Source organism: Mus caroli, unplaced genomic scaffold (genome assembly GCF_978045245.1).
Source record: "Mus caroli unplaced genomic scaffold, Mus_caroli_1 scaffold_14, whole genome shotgun sequence".
Lineage (NCBI taxonomy): Eukaryota > Metazoa > Chordata > Mammalia > Rodentia > Muridae > Mus > Mus caroli.
This window is the reverse complement of record NW_028227269.1, coordinates 115,417,391-115,442,009: the sequence shown is the minus strand read 5'-3', so window position 1 is coordinate 115,442,009 and position 24,619 is coordinate 115,417,391. Positions and strand designations below refer to the sequence as shown.

The window sequence follows — 24,619 nt, the reverse complement described above, 5'->3', positions numbered from 1 at the left end:
CATTCACATATCCAACCAGCCATAACCCATGCATCCATTCACATATCCAACCAGCCATAACCCATGCATCCATTCACATATCCAACCAGCCATAACCCATGCATCCATTCACATATCCAACCAGCCATAACCCATGCATCCATTCATATATCCAACCAGTTTCAATCCACACAGCCACTCATATATCCAACCAGCCATAACCCACCCAGCCATCCACATATCCAACCACTCTACTGAGTCCTCAACCACCTTTTTCTTTTCAGTTTGACAAATATTCAACTTGTGCTTGGGGTGAGCCCCTCCACTCACTAGCCACATGAGCTGGATTGTGGGGTTACCTGTTACTCTCGGGATAATTTTGAGGCCCTCATAATAGTGGCTTCAAAATTTAGGCCAACAGGCCCAACATGCAAGGTGCTCTCCTTCTGCACGGATCCGTTCTGCATACTCTTGAAGGAAAGGCTTCCAGCTGCGGGGTAGGACAAACATACTGCCTCTTAGGATGGCCTAGAGAGACCATTCCAGGAGAATACTGATATAATCTGCAGGGACCACAACTCCAGAGACTTCATTCCCACACCCAGCAACCCCAGCTGGCCCAAGTGCAGGCCTCGGGGACGCTATGCCTATTTCTTCAAGTTTATTGAAGCAACTCAAAACCAAAAGGTGAATATTGTTACATGAATCTTGATGTGGTTTTACACACCGCACCCACTCATTGCAAACAGCATAGAAATACCTGATTTTCAATCTCTTTGAAAACTCTTTATAAAAATGGGCAAAGTTTTACGTTTGTCATCTAGATATCTAACGTCAAAGAAAAATACATTTTAAAAAAACTATAAGGAAGATTATTGAAAGAAACAACATCTGTCACCTAGCAGACTCCCTGACAGCCTCTCAGCACCGTGGTCCACCTGCACGAAACAGATCTCTAGGACAACTACCTACCTATCCAACATGTTACTGGAGGCTCTTATTCTGGATAGCATGAGTCACTACTACAGCAGAGTTTCCAGGAGCCTTGGATGTTCAGCAAAAACTGTTTTCCTTCAGCAAACAGAGGACAATTGGGTATGTCTGCCAAAGGATCCTACAGATGGAGAATCAGGCACATCCATCCCATAATTTAGTTGACTCATGTGGTTTCTCTAATGCCAATTTTCTGGCATACATGGAATTTGAAGGAACAACAAATGGGATCACCACACGTTGCTTGAGAGTTGTTTCCTGGGGACATACAACATGCATACACATCTAATCACCCTAAAGTGCATTTAATACAACGTTTAAGTGGGACACGAACACAAGCCGAAAGGCACACATTGTACTGACTTGGAAACATGACTTGCAAAGTTTCTTTAATAAAGGTTTGGGGGTTTTTTGTCAGCAGAAAATACATAAAATACACATGTAATACCACATATATACAGCCTTTGAAACTAAAGGCCTCTGGGCTCTTCAGAAACCCACGACTGATGGTACTAAAGAGAGAAGCAGAGTTAAAAGATCAATCAGACAACTATGGGTTTACTGAGTGGAAGAACACTGGATTGAAACTCCAGAAAATGAGGCCCAGAGAGTAGGGTGGGCAGAACTCAGGGCCCTCAAGATACGCTTCATTTACTGTATCACATTCATCGTATTAAAACTATGTAAATGTTCCCATGAAAAGCTGTGTGGATCGTGTATTCCCAAACCAACACTGATAAAGTATAACCTGGTGAGACCCCCCCCCCAAACCTCCTGCGATCTTCCCCTGCCCCCCCAAAAAAAGTCAGACAGAGGAGGTGCTTGCACCTGTCAGAACTCACACCCATCAGATCCCTGACAGCACCAAGCTACTCTGGGCCAGGACTGAGGAAATCCCCACAGCCCCTTATGGTCACTTTATGTTGGTACAGCATCCCTGTATCCTTGACCCGTGTTTTGATGTTCCATTAGCCTATCTGGACCCAGGTGACACCACAACATAAGCAAAGATTTCCAGTCTCTTCAGGTAGTAAGTGCATCCTGGCCCCAATAGCAAGGGCCACACAGTGGTTCTGGAGACACAATCCCAGCTGGTGGAACCAACCTACTTCACAGAACTTCAGGGAGAAATTAACCTCTCACTTTAGGAACCTGGCACAGTATGTCTCAGAAAAGAGAGTGACTGAAGGATGCCCTGAGGGGCTTCTCTGGGCTGCAGCAGGAAGAGGTCCAGGGACTGGGTAATAGAAATGGTGGGGAAATCAGTATCCTGGTGTTCAATCTTCCAATACAACAATGCCTGATACATAAACTTACGATAAATCATCCAACGGCTATGAAGGAGAAGATGCGGGAAATATCTATTGCAGACGCAATGCAAGTTTTGCAGTGAGGTGCAAAGGTTTGAAGGGGTAAGGGCTAGCATTCACTATCATGGAAGACAATCTTTTCTGAGGGCTAACCTTGGCTATTTACCTACCTCCACCCAGTTTCAAACATTCCTAGACACTACTTCTTAAAGGAAAATTAAAAATCTTACTAGTTCTTATCAATCCCCGCTAAATCCGGATACTGGAAACAAAACCCTTGAAGGGTTGAGGAGTAAAGGGCTAGTTCTCCAGAGCCATGAGACTTTAACGTGCAGGGGCGGTTCGGCTCAAACAGCTGCACAGGTATTGCTCATTAATGCCCTCTAACGCTGAAAAAGTTGGCTTAACTGGAACTGGAATTGACTCCCGGTTTTCTGTCATCATCAAATCAAGTGATTGTGTGCACCTCTTAGAATTCTGCCCCGCCATGCATGGGTCAGGCTCATGAGAAAACGATGAGCTACTGGCCTTTTAAATACGGGACGATTCCAGACAGCCAGGGCTACATAGAGAGAGACTCTGTATAAATAAAAATAAATTAAAAAAAAAAAAGACTGTTAAATAACTCCCTGAGGGTGGAGATCACTGTCAGAGGACATCAAATCCAGGCACACCTGGCAGAAAAGCAGACTTGAAAGTGGTTTGGAATGCATGTGGGTGTCTCCCTGGCTCAGGTATTGCTCAGAAACTCCTCCTATGCTGCCGCTCTTTGCAGGAGCATCCTGGGAGTGTTGTGCTTTCCAAAGGGTGGAATTATAGTTAGTGCTGTGTGAGAGGACAGTGTGCTGCCTGCTGGGCCCTGTCCTATATCTGGTTACTCGACTATTCATAAGGCTAGGGACTGGAAGACTGCAAAATTTAGCATCTCTCAGTTCAACGGTCTTCTCATCTGCACTCACCTGCCACCCCACAGGCCACTCACAGACCATGCCAATGAAGATGGCTGTGCTCACTTGTAAACTATGAGGAGCTTACGAACAGAAAAAAAAAATCATCTTAATTTGTGCTACCAATTAAGAGGTCTTTATAGGTGTGTGTATGATCATCTTATACATAGTAATCTGCCCTAATTGGTGTATAATGGGTAGGATGTAATTTGTAGATTGCCCCCTCTCCCCCCTACACACAGTAAAAATAGTTTATTAAAGCCTCACAGTGTAACAATAAAATGTTCCGGTCTAGCTACACAGTTTAAGACATCCTGAATTTTCAAATGCCCTGAATACAGGGATCATAGTTGCAAAGAGCTTTCCAGTAAAATGACAGGTTTTGGAAATGATACAGTGAGTTAGATTTTCTGAGGAACAATGAAAGCTCCTGTCTCTTTCCACCAGGCTGGAGCTGCAGCCCAGTTTGCAGATTTTGCCTAACATGCAGGAGGCCCAGGGTTCACCCCCAGCACATCATACACCAGGCATCCAAGCAGGGAAAGAATCCTGACACTCTGGAAGTGGAGGCAAGATCTATAATCTGCTCTACAGAAAGTGGAGACCACTCTGTGATGAATGAGACTGTCCTGAAAAAACAAAGCAATTTCACTTTCCCTTTCCAAAGGTGTTTTGTTACTTCCTGGAGGAGCTCAGGCTAGCCACGTGCAAAAGCAAAACAAAAACAACAACAAAAACCCTAAAGCCTGAGTCTGGCTCAGTACTGTTTTTCTTGTCTCCCTTCACTGGTGAAACCTTTAAAATACTTTCTCACAAACCTCCACTTTCAGAAGGACATTCTCAGCGGTCACTAACTGGACAAAGTGGCCACTGGTATCTATCTAGCCAGCTACCTAGTTCTCTAATTTGCCAGCACAAAGGTTTAAGTGCCAGGCCTGGGCAGGCCAGGCCTGGCAAAGCCTGGGCGCTGTTCCACCAGGCTCAGAGTCTACAGGTAGACTACAGGGGTGAACAGCAGTGGGAGGTGTGGGCAGACGCAGTTCAAGAAAGGCTACATTCATGTAAAATATCCCGCGGGGGCTGGCCATTCCTTCTCTTTTCAAAGTTTTTCTTAGTTCATTTTTAAAAATGATTTGCTTATCACTACATAAAAAAGTGTGTGTCTGTTTAGGGGTCTTGTGGTTGTCATTTTTTTACAGAGTGATAATTTTTAAGTAGAGAAAAACCTTGAGACTGTAAACTAACAGAAATCACAATCCTGACACGCAATGACCCTTTGGAAGACTTATTCTCCAAGTGTTAGCGAAGTTTCAAAACTTAAATTGGACCCATAATGCATAATGGGTTTGCCCCTCGCTTAAGATTTGCAATCTTGAAGTTGTTTGTTAACTTGGCCTAAAGATGTTACTTACCATTTGCCAAGTAGTAAATTTATTAAAGTTCTAGAATAAAACCTACAGCAACTCAATAAAAGACTGGGATAGTGTGCGTCTCGAGATTTCTTTCTTTCTTTTTTAATTGCTTTTTTCTTAATCTTCCTGACCTCTGGTGCCAGTTCCGGCGAGGAAGGGGGTTGGGGGGAAATTGCACGCTGCCCTCCCGCGCGCCCCTCCCCCAGGTCTCGGGGCGCTGCACCCCGTAGCTCCGGGCCTGCAGCTCCAGAATAGGCGTCCCCACCTGAGCCCCAGCTGCAGGGGCCAAACCTGAAGACCCGGGGTGGTACGGCAGGGAGCCACGCGCACACCTACAGGACCTAAGTTCCCAGCACCCGGTCCTCCGCGTGGACCGGCCCGGCAGGGCAGGGCAGGGCGGGGCATGCAGAAAGCGGCCGGGGACCGGGGCTGGGGGAAACCCTCACCTGGGAGCGCGTGGCCAGCTCCATCTTCCCTGCTGGGCTCACTTCCCTGCGCCCTGCACGCGGCCACCCGGGCTGGCGCGGCCCCGAGCACGCAGCGCGCGGAGTTTGCCGTGGAGCAGCGCACTGAGTTCAGATGGGGGGGACAGCGCGGTTCCGCGTGCACCGCGCAACCTCGCACAGCCTCGGGCCACGCGCCCGCACCCAGGCCTCTCCACCTGCGACCCAAGCCTTAAGGCCGGCGCGGGAGCGCGCAAAGGGAGAGCGCGACCGGCATTGGCCGGCGTGTTTGGTTGCGCGGGCTTCCCCCTACCGCGCAGGTCCGCGGTGGAGCCGTCCGCTCTGGTTCGCGCGGGAGACTCAAGCTGGGGCTGCACGCGCCTCTGATCTCCGGGTACCTGGCCCGCTCAAACTTGGCAGCGCCAACCTCCGTGTCCTCGTGGCCTCAGTTCCAGGAGTGTTGCGTAGAGGCCCGGGAGCTGGCTTTGGCTTTGTTGTTGGTAAGGGGCGTGGTCTGTGCGCCTCCGAAAAAGTGGCTGCCCAATTCACTGCAAAAAACAATCACCCAAGATTTCTAACACTGGGCAGAGGGCGACGCAGCACCCTGCACACCACACACACAAGCAAGACCTCCGTTCTAGCCAGAGCTCCTCAGTAAGTTGCCTAGCTGCTAGTCACTAGCACCTACTCACCGCAGAAATGCTGGTATAGGCCTCCTGACTCAGGAATAAACAAAAACTATCTACTAGGTTGAACTTTATGGACTGGGAGCCATTACCCCCAGGATAACATGAATAACCATAGTGTTAATGCAAATCTCATGATGATGATAATTATGTCACCATCGTTAATTTGATGGATAATTGAAATGATTAGTAACCTAATTCCTACCACTGATTAAAAATGATAAATCTAATAATGAAAGGGCATGGACATGTAAACTTGGAACAAGTTAGATGCCATGAGCAGGGTGGAGAATGATAGTCTAATGACATGGAGTGGGCTGGAGGCATCAAAGACTTAGAGCTCGAGTCAGAAGCCCGAGGCATTTAATGAGTGGAGACAGTGGGAGGCCCAAAGCAAGCCTGGGAAGCTGGAAAATGGCATGTGGAAAGGTTTAGCACAGGATGGGGTCATGAGGTGATACAGTAACAGCTTGCCTGAGTAGAATTTTAAGCAGCCAGTCTCAGCTCCTTGGATCCGGTACTCATCCTTCTGTTGTTGCTGAATGAATAATTGCAGTTGCCAGAAGGTTCTCTCAGGCTTCAGGAGGAAACGTCCAGCAAAGAGGTGTCTTGCTTTCCTCGTTAGCTGAGCAACATGTTACCAGTGTTGGGGAATGAAGTTAAGAAAACAGTGTCTAACTTTAGAAATGCACATGGCCTGGCTTAGTTGCCTGTAATCCCAGCTCTGTGGAGGCAGGGGCGCGAGGATTCTGAATTTGAGACCCTACGTCAAAACAGAAGAAAAGAAAAATGCTTTACTTCTCCCGGATAATGTGTATTATTGTTGTGACTACTTCATATGTAGTATTTCCTAGAATTCTCTCAACATTCATCCAGATTCCCCTCGACAGCAGCAATCCACCAAACCAGAAAACATCTTCAGGCTTCTAGAGTACACCCAACATTCTTTCTCCCTTTTTTCTTTTTGTTTCCTTAGGTTGCCAGGAAGAACAGTAAAAATGTATTAATCAAAGATAGTTTTAGTCTAAGATAATTGTCTTCCTGTGATCTAAGGGCTGTGTTTGCAGTTATTTCTATTATTATTTCAACTGTAGACTACATACAGCAAATCCCAGTTGTAAAGGGAGCATTGGTTTGAAGTAGCAAAGCATTTGGAACCTAACTATCATCGGGAACCTATTTAGACCACTGGACCTTCCCACGTTAGAAGCCTTCATTATGCAGGCTATGCTTGGTTACTTCCTGACAGCTTGACACAAATGTAAATAGACCTAGGAAGAGGAAATCTCAAATAAGAAATTGCTTTCAACAGGTTAGCCTTTGACCATGTCTGTGAGACAGGTCCATGCCATCCCTGCATAGGCAGGCCTGGGTTATATATTATAAGCAAGCTGCCAAGTTCTGCTGCTTGGTTGGTTCTGTGGGGACCATTCTTATTCAAACCACCACAGGATTCAGTGTCCTCTTCTGGCCTCTGCTGACACTTCATGCAGGTTGTGTGTGTGTGTGTGTGTGTGTGTGTGCGCACGCGTGCGAGTGCGCACACACGCACACACACAGATAAAACATCCAGGCACATAAAATAAAAATTAATCCACTAAAAACATTTCTTTAAGGGAATAAGAAACTGTCTATAGTTCCCTGAATGGATGAGATGTGAACCTTGGCATAAGAATACGCCACTGTCAACCTGCCACTCTGCTGCATGTTGAAGACTTCAGAGGTACTTCACAAACAGCAGATGCAAGATGATCTGCTGTGGGACTGGTGAGATGGCTCAGCGGTTAAGAGCACTGACTGCTCTTCCAAAGGTCCTGAGTTCAAGTCCCAGCAACCACATGGTGGCTCACAACCATCCATCATGAGATCTGACACCCTCTTCTGGTATGTCTGAAGACAACTACAGTGTACTTATATAATAATAAATAAACAAAATCTTAAAAAAAAAAAAAAAAAGATCTACTGCCCCTTCCCTGAACTTATGGGGGAGAGACACTATTCCCTTGTGAGGTAAGCCTCCCCACATGGAAGGAAAGCAAAGGTCCTTAGCAAGGACAGGAAACTGAAGTTAAGGGAAATCTGGCCCAAGCAAGCTTAGCCCAATGAACTCTTATCTTTGTACCCACGGAACGCAATTAACTAGCCTCGCCAAGGACCTTCTTCTTATCAGACTTTTACTTTCTTTGGCAATTCCCAATGTAATATGGAAATCTTTTGCCTCATCTGCTGAATTTTTATGAAATAAGTTTGTGTGGTTTTGTCCTGTTATCCACCTTATGTCAGTCTGATTCATGGGCCCAGCCATTAGAGAAGCTAGCCCAGTCCACAGTGTTTACACAGTAAAAGGAACCCACCACATCCTGAATCAGGTTCCTTAAGCTTAGTATTTAAGTATTATACATTGGGAACTGTGTAGCCATTTTCTCCAAACTGAAGCACTCTCTCCTAGAATGGGGTGGGACACTCCATGACTCAAGAAGCTAAAGGAACTTACAAGGACTAAGGTGCTCAGAAAGCTAGAAGATTCTTACACTCTTCCCCAAGGTTCAACAATAAGTTCAAGGAAGAAGAGACTGGCATCAGAGCTGCCTGCAAGCTACAGGGAACTCCAGAGATGCATTGTTACTGGGCTGGGCTCTTCAGATATGTAGCTGCCTTTGTGACCCCCAGGATCCTGTAGGAAAACCCTTGTCCATACTTCTTAAGTAACCCCAGTCAACTTGACTCACCACGCCAGATATGGCTGGAATAATTTCCTTTCGTTTTTAGTATCTTCTCTGAAATAAAGGCTCATTTTTTTTTCCCATCATTCCGGGAACAGTGACCCAACATTCTACCCTGTTAACAGAGTAGGACAACAGCTTGCTGCCCTTGAAAATTCAGCAAAGAATCTACCTCTGGCAGAGAGTGCTTGAGGCCACCAGGGAAATAGCCCAGTTTTCCTTCGAACGTTCATATTGGTTATGAATACATAAAATGGCAGCCAAAGAAGATAGCACCTGAGTGCTCGCTAACTCTTATTAGTTTCTTGAAACTTCTAACTCCTTGTGACTAGACAATATCTAACATAAGAAAGGGAGACAATGCTAAGTGTGAGATGTTAGATGTGAAATCTCCAACTTGTGGCAGAATCATCCATCCAGAAGTGAGTCTTCTGTAGCAGAATACAACCTAACAATGACTTTTAACATAAAACGTTTCTTAAGTAAGTGTGCCATCCTCCTCACTGGGCATAACAAGAGAATGTTGATGTGATGTTAGAGCTTTGGTATATTCTGGTTAAGAGAAATAAAAAACTGTAAATAGTATGGGAGATGTATATCAGTATAATTAGTAACCCAATGCTCTGTGTATACTGACTTCATAAAATCCCACATCAGAATAAAAACTTCAATGCCTGTGGTGCTACCAAGAATCCAATAGGTGGTTGTGATGCTAGGGGAGTCAAGGATGAAAGCTTAGGGAAATCTGAAGCTTTGCAGGAATCACCAAGCACTCAAGCTTGGGAGTCTGAGAAAGGAGCATAGAGCTAAGCATGAAATCCCCAGGCAGAACCCTAACCAATGCAAAAATCAAAACAAACGAAAACTTTAGTACAGTCATAGTCACTCACAGGCTGTACCTGATAGCCCATAGCAATAGTCAATAATGAGATGACATCAGAAAGGATAGTATGATGGAAGCAGCCATAGGTCCTGCAGTGGGAGGTCTCCAAGAGGAGATCATAACAGAAACCCACAAACACACAAAATGATCACACATTGCAGCAGTGTCCAGAAGCAAATCCAGACTCCTGGGAGCAAAGTGTCCTGTGGGGCCCTTCTAACATTAGTGGCTCAGTGCCTGCTTCTCAGACACTGCTCTGGCAGGAAGGGTAAATGAACCACGGCCTGAACAAGAGTACTACTATTGATTGGCTTGATACTGCCCCTTCCCTCCAGGTTTGACAGCTTTTTCCTGAGTGGTCTTTGTTCAAGATTGAGCCTGTTGATGTTCCCGTATAGAAGAAGCAGGTGGGGAGGGTCATTAGACCCTTACCTGAGATTCAAGCCACTCTTTCCTGTACCACCCTCCCGGCTGTGTATAATTCTTTTCAAGTTGCATATGGTCTTATAGGCTTGGTAGGTTCATTGAAGGATGACTTCTAAGTCCATCTGCAGCTATGATGACATCACCATCCAAGCAAGGCGAGACTTCTTGGTGGTATGGCTGCTTTGTGATCATCTGTGGGTTAAAATGGTGTCCCATGTCTGGCCCAGAGGTTCAGGCTACTGGGCAAAGCGGGATGCAGGCGGTTTGACTACGCACACCCCACTGCTGTTACTGCCATCACTGAAGCTGCAGGACCCCGCTCCAGGGGTGAGGAGGCACAGTCTGAAGTCCCTGGGGAACTGCCGGAAGCTGGCTCATAGGTCCCTGGGTCGCACAGAGGCCAGGGACAGCAGGTTCTAGTTATTGGACATCAAAGACGCTGCTCAATGTTGTAGAAGAGCCGAGAATGGAGTAGGGGCCCACAGGGCTGGCTCTGGCCAAAGGTAAAAGAGCTGGGAGGAGGGCTCCGGTAGGTTCTTGCAGGGATGAGAGTGTCTTAGGCTTGCTAGGGCAGCTTGGCTTGGTTATACACAAAGCTTAGGCTTTATCATCTAAATTCTACGACTTGTACAACTGGCAATACTCAGCTTACATTTTAGATATACATGTATCTATCAACAGTATTTGGTATCTTTTTTTTCTCTCTCTCTCTAAAATTCAGGTCCAAAAATAAATTTGTTTAAATTTAATCTTTCTTATATAAAACAAATGCCACTGGTACTAATGCTTGAAAAACTAAATTATGGAACAAATGCATGGTTACAATTTAATTTCCTTGTATTAGTCACCTTCTAAGCCCTGACATTCAGAAATTTAAAACTTTCCCAACTAAGCACAAAACTATTCATACTTTATATGTAAAAATGTAAAATGTTGTACTTTAGAAACCTCGTAAATTTTAACAGCTGCCATAACCGCAGAAAAAAAGGGGGTAGTGGTCAGGGGCTGAAGGTACAACAGTGGCTCTAACCCCTAGCCCCAAACCAAGTGTTGATGCCAGGAGTAGGGCTGAGCCACTGATCATAAGCATGGATGCAATTAATCCTTCAAGCTTCCAGAGCACTTTGGTAAGCAGGTATTTGAGAGCAATTGCTTTGGCCTCGCTCAGATACTTCCCAAGTATGGTCCCAGACTAGCAGCCTCAGCATCTCTAGAGCTTGGCCAAGAGATTAGAATTATAGCCCCCTCCTGAGACCTAGTGAATCAAATCTCTGGGAGTGCAGCTTGGGAATCTGGGCTTCAGCCACCATCTCTGTCATCAGTGGTTCTTGATCAAAAACATCAGGATCTCTGTGGCTGTAAATCAAGTTCTAACACTCACAAAGTGGGTGACCTTGAAATTCATTCAGCTTCATTTTATTATCAATAAAATAGGATAAAATGAAGCTGCTGCATGCCTGCCCAGCCCAATCAAAATATGTGTGTGTGTTGGAGGAGGAATATGTGTGGGGTGGATATGTGTGTGTGTGTGTGTGTGTGTGTGTGTGGGTGTAGAGGAACTTTGTATTAACTCTATGACATGTCAAAAATTGTGCCTTGGCTAAATGCTATTTAACATATGCATTAACTTAAATATTCATCATATATGGGAAGCAAAACGTAAAATTTCAGTAGTTTTCAAAACATATATACTGTGGTTGATTGAACTTACTTATCATTGAACTTACTTCTCCTATTTAAACTAAAATCTTTCTTTCTTTCTTTCTTTCTTTCTTTCTTTCTTTCTTTCATCTTTTTTCAACCAATACTTCCTTCATCTCTCTACTCCCTCCACATCTAATGGACATGATTAGTTTTTGAGAAAGATAGAATGTTCTGCGGTTTGTAATGTAGTATTAATGGTAGCAGGCTTTCCACACATTAAACACTAGCCAGGATATATATGGAACTTACTTAAATACTGTTTCATTCAGGGAGTTCTAGGGTATGGGTTGTATATAATCTGCTCTTTCTTTAAGATGAGAAAACTGTAACTTCAGGGTTGAAGAAATTTGTAGAAGGCAGGGCAAGACAGCCAAGCTAGAGGAACTCAAATCAATCTTCTGATCTGATCTGTTTTCTCTCACCATTATTTATGCCTTAATGCAGGCAAAAATTAGATAGATAGATAGATAGATAGATAGATAGATAGATAGATAGATAGATCAAGGTTTGCTTTTAAGAAACACAATCTCAGGATCTCATGTAGTCCAGGGCAGTCTGGAACTTGCTATATAGCTGAATATAACCTTGAACTCCTGTCTTCCAGCCTCCACCTACCTAGAATTACAATGACCTAAGGAACTCAAACATCCATTTAAAATGAATGGGAAAGCAGTTGAGCTTCTCCCCATCTCAGCCTGAGCCTCTAGCTCTGCCCATTGTTACTTCTCCTCCCATGTGTTCCACATCCTTTTCAAGAGTTTTAAACCTAGTACAGCCCAGGCTGTGATCCCAGCTTTCAGGAGAGAAAGCCAGGAGGATTACCACCAGTTCCAGGCCAGCTTGGTCTGCACTGTGAGCTCCAGCTCAACCAGGGCTGGACCTGACTCAAAAGAAAAACAACGCCTCCACCCCCTCAACCCCACCTCAACCCTGCAGCCTGTTTCTCTTTTCTAAAACCTACACATCATCTAGACTTGACTGTGAGGAAATATATCCCAGATAGTTACTCAAATCTGAAAATCCAAACACATCCCTAGTGGCTTTCAGCTCTGGCCTACTTGCCTGTCTGGGTCCTTCTAAAGCTCTTTTGTCCATACAGGCTTTTGCCCTTGCTAGGCATAGCCCAGCACCAGGAAATCTGTAACAATGTAAAACTGAAGGCCTGCACTTGGAATGACGCCAATAGCCACAAATCCTAACCCAGGCTCAGTACAATGGGACATGGGCTTTGATAATGTCACTTCAAGGCAAATCGCGTCTGTATATGACTTGGAGCAGGAATCAACTATCCTGCACACAGGAGAAGTTGGCTTGTTAGAGCTGTCACAATGGTCTTGTGACATTTAGACAGCCTTGTAGCAATAGGAGCTGACCAAGAAAATTGAATGTAATTATGTTAGATTCAGAGTCTTTTTTAAAAATTTTAATTAAGCAAAGAAACTTTTTGGCTCCCATGCCTCCTTCCTGTGGTTCTCACCACACTATATCCCTTCTGTTTTGCCCCTGAACATACCTTTCCCCCACAAAAATCAGCAAAGGTCAGGGAATTTTCTTTTTAACATAAAGAAGAATTAACTTTTAAAGTCATGGGAAATTGAAGCCTATGGAGGCAAAAAAAAAAACCAACAACAACAAAACCAAAAAAACCACTAAAGGAGGGAAGCAGAAAGCTGGCCTGAGTGGGGCCACAGGCCTCTTCCTGTCTGACCAGCACCGGGGTGGCTGGGGCGCGGGGTCGGCTGACACTCGCCAGCTACCCACAACACCCACCACAGGATCTTAAGACTTCTGGTGAGTGGAACACAGCTTCTGCTCCAATCTTTAAACAGAGACACCGATAACAACTAACCCCAGAGATTACCAGATGGCGAAAGGTAAACGTAATAATCTTACTAACAGAAACCAAGACCACTCACCATCATCAGAACCCAGCACTCCCACTTTGCCCAATCCAGGGCACCCCAACACACTGGAGAAGCTAGACCCGGATCTAAAAGCATATCTCATGATGATGGTAGAGGACATCAAGAAGGACTTTAATAACACACTTAAAGAAATACGGGAGAACATTGCTAAACAGGTAGAAGACATTAAAGAGGAAGCACAAAAATCCCTTAAAGAATTGCAGGAAAACCAGACGAAACAGGTGATGGAATTGAATAAAACCATCCAAGACCTAAAAAGGGAAGTAGAGACAATGAAGAAAACCCAAATTGAGGCAACACTGGAGATAGAAACCCTAGGAAAGAAATCTGGAACCATAGATGCGAGCATCAGCAACAGAATACAAGAGATGGAAGAGAGAATCTCAGGTGCAGAAGACTCCATAGAGAACATCGGCACGACAATCAAAGAAAATACAAAATCCAAAAAGATCCTAACTCAAAACATCCAGGAAATCCAGGACAAAATGAGAAGACCAAACCTACGGATAATAGGAGTAGATGAGAATGAAGATTTTCAACTCAAAGGACCAGCAAATATCTCCAACAAAATTATAGAAGAAAACTTCCCAAACCTAAAGAAAGAGATGCCCATAAACATACAAGAAGCCTACAGAACTCCAAATAGACTGGACCAGAAAAGAAATTTCTTCCGACACATAATAATCAGAACAACAAATGTACTAAATAAAGATAGAATACTAAAAGAAGTAAGGGAAAAAGGTCAAGTAACATATAAAGGCAAGCCTATCAGAATTACACGGGATTTTTCACCAGAGACTATGAAAGCCAGAAAGGCCTGGACAGATGTTATACAGAAACTAAGAGAACACAATTTCCAGCCCAGGCTACTATACCCAGCCAAACTCTCAATTACCATAGATGGAGAAAACAAAGTATTCCACGACAAAACCAAATTCACACATTATCTTTCCACGAATCCAGCCCTTCAAAGGATAATAACAGAAAAAAACCAATACAAGGACGGAAACCACGTCCTAGAAAAAGCAAGAAGGTAATCCCTCAACAAACCTAAAAGAAGACAGCCACAAGAACAGAACACCAACTCTAACAACAAAAATAAAAGGAAGCAACAATTACTTCTCCCTAATATCTCTTAATATCAATGGACTCAACTCCCCAATAAAAAGACATAGAGTAACAGACTGGCTACAGAAACAGGACCCAACATTTTGCTGCTTACAGGAAACTCATCTCAGAGAAAAAGATAGACACTACCTCAGAATGAAAGGCTGGAAAACAAATTTCCAAGCAAATGGTAGGAAGAAACAAGCTGGAGTAGCCATTATAATATCTGATTGACTTCCAACCCAAAGTCATCAAAAAAGACAAGGAAGGGCACTTCATTCTCATCAAAGGTAAAATCCTCCAAGAGGAACTATCAATTCTGAATATCTATGCTCCAAATACAAGGGCAGCCACATTCACTAAAGATACTTTAGTAAAGCTCAAAGCACACATTGCACCTCACACAATAATAGTGGGAGACTTCAACACACCACTTTCACCAATGGACAGATCATGGAAGCAGAAACTAAACAGGGACACAGTGAAACTAACAGAGGTTATGAAACAAATGGATCTGACAGATATCTACAGAACATTTTATCCTAAAACAAAAGGATATACCTTCTTCTCAGCACCTCACGGTACCTTCTCCAAAATTGACCACATAATTGGTCACAAAACAAGCCTCAACATATACAAAAATATTGAAATTGTAAGATCGAGAATCGATAAATGGGACCTCATAAAGTTGCAAAGCTTCTGCAAGGCAAAAGACACCGTCCATAAGACAAAAAGACCACCAACAGATTGGGAAAGGATCTTTACCTATCCTAAATCAGATAGGGGACTAATATCCAATATATATAAAGAACTCAAGAAGGTGGACTCCAGAAAATCAAATAACCCCGTTAAAAAATGGGGCTCAGAACTGAACAAAGAATTCTCACCTGAGGAATACCGAATGGCAGAGAAGCACCTGAAAAAATGTTCAACATCCTTAATCATCAGGGAAATGCAACTCAAAACAACCCTGAGATTCCACCTCACACCAGTCAGAATGGCTAAGATCAAAAATTCAGGTGACAGCAGATGCTGGCGAGGATGTGGAGAAAGAGGAACACTCCTTCATTGTTGGTGGGATTGCAAGCTGGTACAACCATTCTGGAAATCAGTTTGGCAGTTCCTCAGAAAATTGGACATAATACTACCGGAGGATCCAGCAATACCTCTCCTGGGCATATATCCAGAAGATGTTCCAACCGGTAAGAAGGACACATGCTCCACTATGTTCATAGCAGCCTTATTCATAATAGCCAGAAGCTGGAAAGAACCCAGATGCCCCTCAACAGAGGAATGGATACAGAAAATGTGGTACATTTACACAATGGAGTACTACTCAGCTATTAAAAGGAATGAATTTATGAAATTCCTAGCCAAATGGATGGATCTGGAGGGCATCATCCTGAGTGAGGTAACATATTCACAAAGGAACTCACACAATATGTACTCACTGATAAGTGGATATTAGCCCAAAAACTTAGGATACCCAAGATATAAGATACAATTTGTTAAATGCATGAAACTCAAGAAGAACGAAGACCAAAGTGTGGACACTGTGCCCCTTCTTGGAATTGGGAACAAAACACCCATGGAAAGAGTTACAGAGATAAAGTTTGGAGCTGTGAAGAAAGGATGGACCATCTAAAGACTGCCATATCCAGGGATCCATCCCATAATCAGCTTCCAAATGCTGACACCATTGCATACACTAGCAAGATTTTGCTGAAAGGACCCAGATATAGCTGTCTCTTGTGAGACAATGCCGGGGCCTAGCAAACACAGAAGTGGATGCTCACAGTCAGCTATTGGGTGGATCACAGGGCCCCCAATGGAGGAGCTAGAGAAAGTACCCAAGGAGCTAAAGGGAACTGCAACCCCATAGGTTGAGCATTATTATGAACTAACCAGTATCCCAGAGCTCTTGACTCTAGCTGCATTTGTATCAAAAGATGGCCTAGTCGGCCATCACTGCAAAGAGAGGCCCATTGGACTTGCCAACTTTATATGTCCCAGTACAGGGGAATGCCAGGGCCAAAAAGTGGGAGTGGGTGGGTAGGGGACTGGGGGTGGGTAGTGTATTGGGGACTTTTTGGATAGCATTGGAAATTTAATTGAGGAAAATACCTAATTAAAAAAAATTAAAAAAAAAACCACTAAAGCAAGCATTCCATAGGAATAAGGAAATGGGATTAGTCAAACAGAAAATCAAGATGAGGAGGAGGAGGAGCGGGCAGGAGAAGGAAAAGGATAAGAAGGAGCAGGAAGGAGGAGGGGAGGAAGAGCAGAGAGGAGGAGGGGGAAGAGGAGTAGAAAGGAGAAAGAAAGGAAGGAGGAGGAGGGAAAGGAGGAGCAGGGGGAGGAGAAGAAGGAGCAGGGAGGAGGAGAGGGAGGAGAGAGAGGAGGAGCAGGGGAAAGAGAAGGAGGAGCAGGGAGGAGGAGGGGGAGGAGGGGGAAGAGGGGAGGTCATCAACAGTGACAACAGTGATTGTGTTGATGAGAACATGCATGGTTCGACTTTTTTTTTGAAACTGCTCGGTTGGTATTTTCTCACCTATTCCTGGCTGTAATTATTCCATACCGTGTAGTAACTAACGTCCTATGAAATAAAGCCTTCCATTTTTGAAGGAAGCTTATTAAGGCACAGGTTGTTCTAAAAGGAGGTAAGACTTTGCATCCTGCAGGGAAGCTCCGTAGGCCCCAAAAGTTCCTGAAACTGACCAGATTTTCTAGGTTCCTTCCTCCTCAAGCATAAACAAACAATAAGGCCCACTGCAAGACACTAGAAGTCCAGCGTTGCTGCCCAGAAAGAGGCTTAGCCAGCCAAGCTACCTTAAAGAGACAGAACAGACACCTGAAAGAGTCACACAGCAGCCAAGCTGCCCAACAGAGTTGCCTGGAAAAGACAGTCTCCAGCCTGTTGGTCTGCCTACACCCTGTACAGTGTGCCCTGGTTACAAGATTCATGGGGGCGCTTTGGTGATGCTGGGGCGGAGGGACTTTGGTGGGGCGCTGACTTTGAGTCATTTCTGCTCCCATAAAGAACTTTGGTCAGATTCACTGGGTCCTCTGCTCATTTACTCAGGCTTCACTTTGGTCTGTTGCTTGCTCCCGACCTGGGCTGGGTAAGTGTTTGCTCACATTTCCCCAGGAAGAGTGTAACACACATGCACAGTGCACCACTCGTGTTTAGAGAGAATAATCAGTGTGTACAACAGGGCCAAAGGTACTTCGGGTGGTCGGGGGGAGGGGGGCAAGGCAAGCAAGACACTTATTTGATAAAACATTATCTTTTGTTTTCTACCTTGCTTCCTTATAGCAAGTGTCAGGCACAGATATTTTATTTTTATTTTCATGTTTTGCCTGATATCTTTAGGCCATCAACATGCATGCAGGCAAAACACACACACACCCCAGAAACAAAGTACACCAAAAAGTAAAAAACTTATGCTAGCAGGAACAATGACTTAAACAACTTTTAGCTGATGCTTAATCCCAGCCCGGTGCCTCCTGAAAAATTGGGCCCCTTCCTTGACCAATGTCTCAATAGCACACGCTTATCTAAGAATAAGGTGCTATGTAGAAGAAACACAAACAGAAGTAGAGTTCTTTGAAATCAAGATTCTAATAGCTCAAATAAAGTGTTCACTGAAAGACTCAAGAAATTCCCTAAGCAGTTAAGCAAAAAGGAAAGAGATGAAACATGAAGAAATGTGTTGAGTTAATGCAGACGTTTCAACATTTTACCTTAGGAAATTCAGAATAAAGAAACAGAAAGGCCCCTTTTTACTGCCAGACTCCAACGAGGTTGCACGTGTGAGGTCTGTCCACTGCAGTCAACATGTGATACATCACCTCTTATCTGCTGGCAGCCCTTGGGGGCAACCCCTCTCCGAGCGCTGAAGACATCAATTAGACAGCGTGGGCATCGAGGCAGATGATGACCGGCTCAACAAAGTCATCAGTGAGTTGAATGGAAAAAACATTGTGTATGTCATCCCTCAGGGTATTGGCAAGCTGGCCAGTGTGCCTGCTGGTGGGGCTGTGGTTGGCCCTGGCTCTGCACCTCCTGCTGCTCGCCCCACTCCCTCCAACCCCCACCTCCTTAACCCCTCAACCCTCTGAAGAGTAGGATGATGACATGGGATTTGGCTTGTTTGATTAAATTCCTGCTCCCTGCAAATAAAGCCTTCTTGTGTTAAAAAGAAAGAAAGAAAGAAAGAAAGAAAGAAAGAAAGAAAGAAAGAAAGAAAGAAAGAGGCAAGTATATAGACAAGCAAGTGATGTAGATAAATGATAGATGATAAACAGATACATGCATAAATAAATAGCAGTCTAGAATTTAATAACACAAGTCTTCAGACTCTAAGAATCTATTAACACTAGGCTGGAGAGACAGCTCAGCAGTTAAATGCATTTGCTGCTCTTTCGGAGGATCCTAGATCTGTTCCCAGTGCCCATGTGGAGCAGCTCACAGCTGACTTAACTCCATCTTCCCAGGGATTCAATGCCTTCTTCTGGCCTCAATAGGCACTGCACTTATGTGCCCCCCTACCCCCAGCACACATACCCATAGAAATAAGAATAAAAATAATTTAAAAGGGATCTACTAACTTCAAATCATTACAAAACTTCAGAACACAAGTTGTTAAAGGATTCTAAAACTTTTCAGGAAGAATATATTATCCTAAGTCCCTGAACATATCAATTCTCTCAGCAGCTAGGAGGAATATGTAAGAGATCTTCTGGTTCTCATCACATCCAGGTCTGGGAGATGACTGAGAGCATCAGGCTTCTGGCTGAGGAGGTGAGCAGGGAATGGGAGTCCTCTGAGCACCTGGATCTTATGGGTCCTCATCACCATCTCTGACAGCTGAGGGGGACTGAAGCTGAGTGTGTAGAATAACATGTGTGTGGGCTAGTCCAGAGCTGAGCTAACCTCTCCATGCTCCTGGGGAACTCTTATAGTGATCTGCACAATTGAAAGGGCACACAATAATGCTAAAGCCCTAGTTGAGTGGTAGAGAGAGCATGACCACGTAGCAGAGTCTCCCATGAGTACACCACAGCTCTCCACTTACCACAGAAGTGAGGAAGCACCATCAGGAAGACATCCAAGAACTTGATGAAGTTGAAGTCACCAGCCACAATCCCCAGTAGTTATGGGACTCTAGCAAGAAAACAAGCAAATCAGAGAATTGCAACAGGAGAACAAAGAACTGTGAATGTCCTTGGACTTGGATGAGCTCCCGTCTGCCTTGGAACTAATGAACTTGGGACTTGAGCACATGCTCAAGAGCAAACGTTTAGACTGCTAATAGGTAGTGAAAAGATGACCCAGGTAAACAAGAGCAACACGCTAAGAAGGTGCAAGCACAAGTTGGTCAGATCATGGGGAGGCAGCAGCAATGAGGGAAGCCATTGAAGTTGACAACCATCTCAAGAAATAGTGGCTCCTGAGAATCTTTATCTAGAAGCTGATAGAAATAGATGCATGGACCCACAGCCAACATCAGGTGGAGCTCGGGGAGTCTTGTGGAAGAGTGAAGGATAGAATTGAGTGAGCTGCAGGGGTCAAGAACACCACAAAAAGACCTATAGAATCAACTAACCTGGGCCAGGGTGGGGTCACAGAGACTCAACCACCAACCAAAGAGAATGCAGGGGCTGAACCTGCAGATGTACAGATAAGTGGACATTTCTGTTTTCTTTGCAGACTCAGTGAACAACAGAACTGGCTTTTCCTCTTCCCCACCTGTTGTTTAAGAATACTAGACAGTTGAAATTCTTAATGTAACAAGATAGGAATGGTCATCTCTAAATAAATTTGAAATTCTTCTGGCTCATGGAATTCCTTTGTTTTTATTTAAGAAATTGCTTTGTAATACTTAAAAAAAAAAGTGCAAATTCTAAAAACAAAGTTCATTTGGTCCTCATAGCCAGTAGGATTTTATTTACAACCTGTGGCTCAGGAAAGGGCAGTGGAAACATGCCTCCACAGACAATTAAAATAAAAGGATAAAATATTGTGAAATACACATGAACACCATGCATTGACTCCATATCAAAATTAGCACAAATAGAAAAAAAATAGAGTGGAGTAATTGTTTCAACAATTATTATTTTATACATATTATCTTTATTTCTTAAATATGCCAGACAATGTAATTTAGGAAAAGAACTAAGAGCACTGAACAGGGAGAGATTTAAAGATGAACAGATCATTTGGGGAGAACAGATGTTAGCTTATCTTCTCTAAGAAAGAGACAATCTTCAGTAAGTCACAAACCTGTGCTACAAAGAAGCGGTGATTCTGGTCTAAATCCTGCTTTCTGCAACATGTGCTCCTTATAGAATTAACAGACAAATATGGATAATTTACTTGGCTAAAAATAACGATAAAAGCATACTGAGATGGTGAACAGTAGCTACATTTTTATCTGCCAAGGAAGAAGCTTGTGGATGACGCCTAAAATTGAATAAATCAAGAAGTAGCAATGTAAGCATGTTATTCAGGGATTCTGTAATTGCCAATAGAGTGAAAAAGTAATTCCAGATGATTTGAGGAGTAGGAAGAATGGGAAAATGGCACAGGAGATGTACTGTCTTCCATATAATCTTTTGAATGCATGTCTAGGAGGGCTGGAGAGATGGCTCAGTGGCTAAGAACACTTGCTATTCTTGTAAAGGACCTAGGTTCAATTCCCAGCACCCACACCACAGCTTACAACTGTTGTAACTCCAGTTCTAGCAGAATCTGTTACACTTCTCTTGCCACTATGTTTACCCGCATGAATGTAGTGCACATCATACCCCCAAGCACGCACATACAAATAATAATAATCAAGGCTACCACAGCTTCAAAAATGATTCTTTTTGTTGTATCACTATATTCCTCCTATGAGTAGCTGCTAAGAGGAGGGAAAGAATGGTCCTTAGCAATCAAAGATTCAAGGGGATGTAGCTGAAGAATGCAGGCTCTGTTAGTGCCAGGCCCATTATCCTCCCAACTTAAACTCCAAGTAGAAAGTTCAGGTAGCTTGTCCTCACAAGTCAACAACTTCTCACTCTCTAGGCTGACCATGTCAGAAGAGAGTTTCGCTGGTGTGTGGCTAGGCTGAAAGCAGTGCAGAGTCAATGCCCTGGTTACAGACCAGAGAGAAGATCACATGCCCTTTCTCCATCTTCAAGGACTGCAGCAGTGATTCTCACCCTTTATGTCTACAACACAACCTTTACTGATTTTCTCTATGCAACTACCCTATTCTTGACCTGTGCAGGATTACCTCCAAAATAAACTACTTCTTGATATGACATATATGCATACAAGTACACTAGATGTGCACACACACACACACACATACACACATACAATGAATGATACATGTTGGTGAGGATGTGGAGACAGTCGCATGAAGACACATGATTTATCACGTCCTTGTCTGAGTGTTACAATGGAGTCCTTCCTGTGAGAGGACATGATGATGGTCCATCGCTATGATGACGAGAATACCTTCTCCTGAAATCATGACAACTCAATGGAAAATGGAAATGGAAAATCTAATGACATCTATGGCAGAGTGATCAATTCCTTGGATAGAACAGGAAGAGAGTAGCGTCAGTGTGGTGAGACTAACCTTATAAAGTGACAACAGATTATTACAAGAGTCCTGTCAGATACAGGATGGCAGTGTGAACTTTCCCTCATAGAAAGAAGGGGAGGGTTGCCAGTCCTTCCTGTCTCAGATGAACATGGTCTGGGGGAATCCTAGGTCTATGAGAAATGGGCACTCTTCAATGACAGAGCCTTTAGGAGTTGACAGTCATGCCAAAGTGGGACTTTTCAGTGACATCATTGCCTTTGAATTGCCCGTACTTCTGTAAATAACACCCTGACTAATGATCCTGTAAATAATCCCAGTTGGTTCACCAGGCTAGAGTTGGAGGGAACCACTACTTTGGTCTATCTGTGAGAAACAGACATTTTCTATCTCCTCAGGCAGAATAATACCACAAACTGAAGTCTGAAAAGGGACACGACCAAACCAAAGATGAATGTTTGTAGAGCCATTGTGTTGTTGCTTCTGCTGTGAGTGAGACATACGACTGAGGCCAAGCTATCTGACAGTGGGGTATCCACGTGAAGAATCCTGATATGGCCATGTCTCCATCTGCTTGTGACATGGGGAGGTGGGCCTCCTTGCTGTGATGGAGGATGCATAGCCTTTGCTATGTGTGCTAAGACATGCAACCAAGGCTGAGTGTCCTCCTATGTGCTACAGGATAACATGCTTCCTTTAATGAATATGATCTACTGTTGAATATTGGGAGCCATGAGAAGACATGATGTACAAGGGGCCATATTGCAGTTTCTCAGAATGCATGTATAAAACAGAATTGTAAAGGGGCTGTGAAGAACTGTGTAGCCATTACTATGGGTGACAAGACATTAAAGGGAGGCTGATCTGTTTGTCTGGAAGGAACTTCCCTACATAAGGGACAATTGATATTAGGAAATAGACATGCAGAAAGTTATCTTTTAAGCTAGCCTCTGATTTGGCTGGAAAAGTCATGCAATAGCTATTTAGAGTTGTTACATTCATAATAACAAAAATAGAGTGGCAGATATGCAGGCTGGAGAGGAAGGAGAAAGGAGAGCATGTATAGTCATTGTGATGTTGGTACTGATTGTCAATCTGACAGAATTTAGAACACCTGGGAAAACTGTCTCTGGGTATGCCTATGGAGATTATGCAGACAGCATCAACAGAGGTGAGAGCACCCATCCACCATAAGACAAGCCAATTCACCACCTTCCAGCCTGGATATAAAAGTAGAGATAAAATACTGAGCAATAGCATCCATGCATTTCCCCCTCTCTGTCTGCATGGATACAATGTTACCAGCAGCTTCAAGTTTCTGCTGCCTTAACTTCCTCACCATCAGACATTTGAGCTGTTTGCTAAAATAAACACTTTCCTGTTAAGCTGCTTTTATTAGGATATATATATATATATATATATATATACAAGAAAAAACAAAAGACAAAAACTAAGGTTCAACTTGGAATTGAGAGTAGAGTTGTTGCTAGATAAACTTTTCTGTATTGAAGACTTTGGAACTCTGGGCTGGAAAAACCCTTGAATGCCTGGAACAGAGCTTTGAATGCTGAGAGCAGAGCTTGAGGATCGTTATGTTGGGAGCTTGGAAGAGAAGAGTGCTGAGAAACAGTGGCTCGTAACATTTCAGAGAGCAGAGACTCTATCAGGAACTGGGGTAAGGGACATTCATGTGGTATTTTGGCCAAGAAAATAGTTTTACTCTGTCCACACCTTGAGAATTTGAGTGAAGTTGAATTCAAATAACAGACTAATTTGTTTGACAGGAAAATTCAAGGCAGAATGGTATTTGGTGGAAGCAGTAGCTATAATTGATTAAAAAAATAATACTATTACAGAGGCATGTACTTCACTGCCCCAGGAGAATGGGGAAAATGTCCTGAGGGTAATCTCCCATTGGAGATTAGATCGCCAGAAAGCAAACCCCAAGCTTCATCCATTTACACTGTTTTGGAGGCATGAAAGATGCAAGACCGAGAAGCCATGAAGAGACAGCTGCAGCCAGGCAATGGGTGGCTGCTTCACAAACAGACCCTGAAAGGCCCCTGCATGAAGCTGTGAAGGTGAAGAATAAGTTGCTATGGAGGCCCAAGGATGCTGAAGATGACAGGACCACAAGACATCTTCCAAGAAGGGCTTCAGGTCTGGCGTGAAGCTGGCCCAAGAGAGAACCCTGGTGTTGTAAGGAAGTAGAGCTGTAGGGTGATTCTCCCCAAGTCTTTGGAACACTTGGGTGTATGTTCCAGGCCCCAGGTGGCAGACATGGAGTTGTAGGATTTCCTGTTTGCCTTGCTGGATTTTGGTTTTGCTTTGATATCACTTCACATTATGCTCTGATTCTTCCATTTGGAATAAGAATGTTTACTCTGCACCATTATGTGCTAGCAGGTGTGTCATGTTTACAGCTTTATATGAGCTCACAGCTAAGACACTGGACTTCTTTTTATTTTTAGATTTATTTATTT

The 24,619-nt window shown here is 43.8% G+C and overlaps 1 protein-coding gene and 1 pseudogene across 2 annotated transcripts in view; one reads left to right on the top strand and one right to left on the bottom strand.

Annotated features, from left to right (window-relative positions):
* The window catches only part of Cdca7l (cell division cycle associated 7 like), a 32,918-nt gene extending 27,358 nt beyond the window's left edge, over positions 1-5,560 (bottom strand). For both annotated transcript variants that reach the window (XM_029484822.2, XM_085830725.1), the window contains exon 1: positions 5,088-5,560. In XM_029484822.2, the coding sequence (XP_029340682.1) occupies positions 5,088-5,111 (24 nt within the window). In that variant the 5' untranslated portion in view covers positions 5,112-5,560. The remainder of the gene's footprint in view (positions 1-5,087) is intronic.
* A 12,816-nt stretch (positions 5,561-18,376) lies between these two features.
* On the top strand, positions 18,377-18,700 carry LOC147001352 (large ribosomal subunit protein P2 pseudogene; annotated as a pseudogene).
* Positions 18,701-24,619: the final 5,919 nt, after the last annotated feature.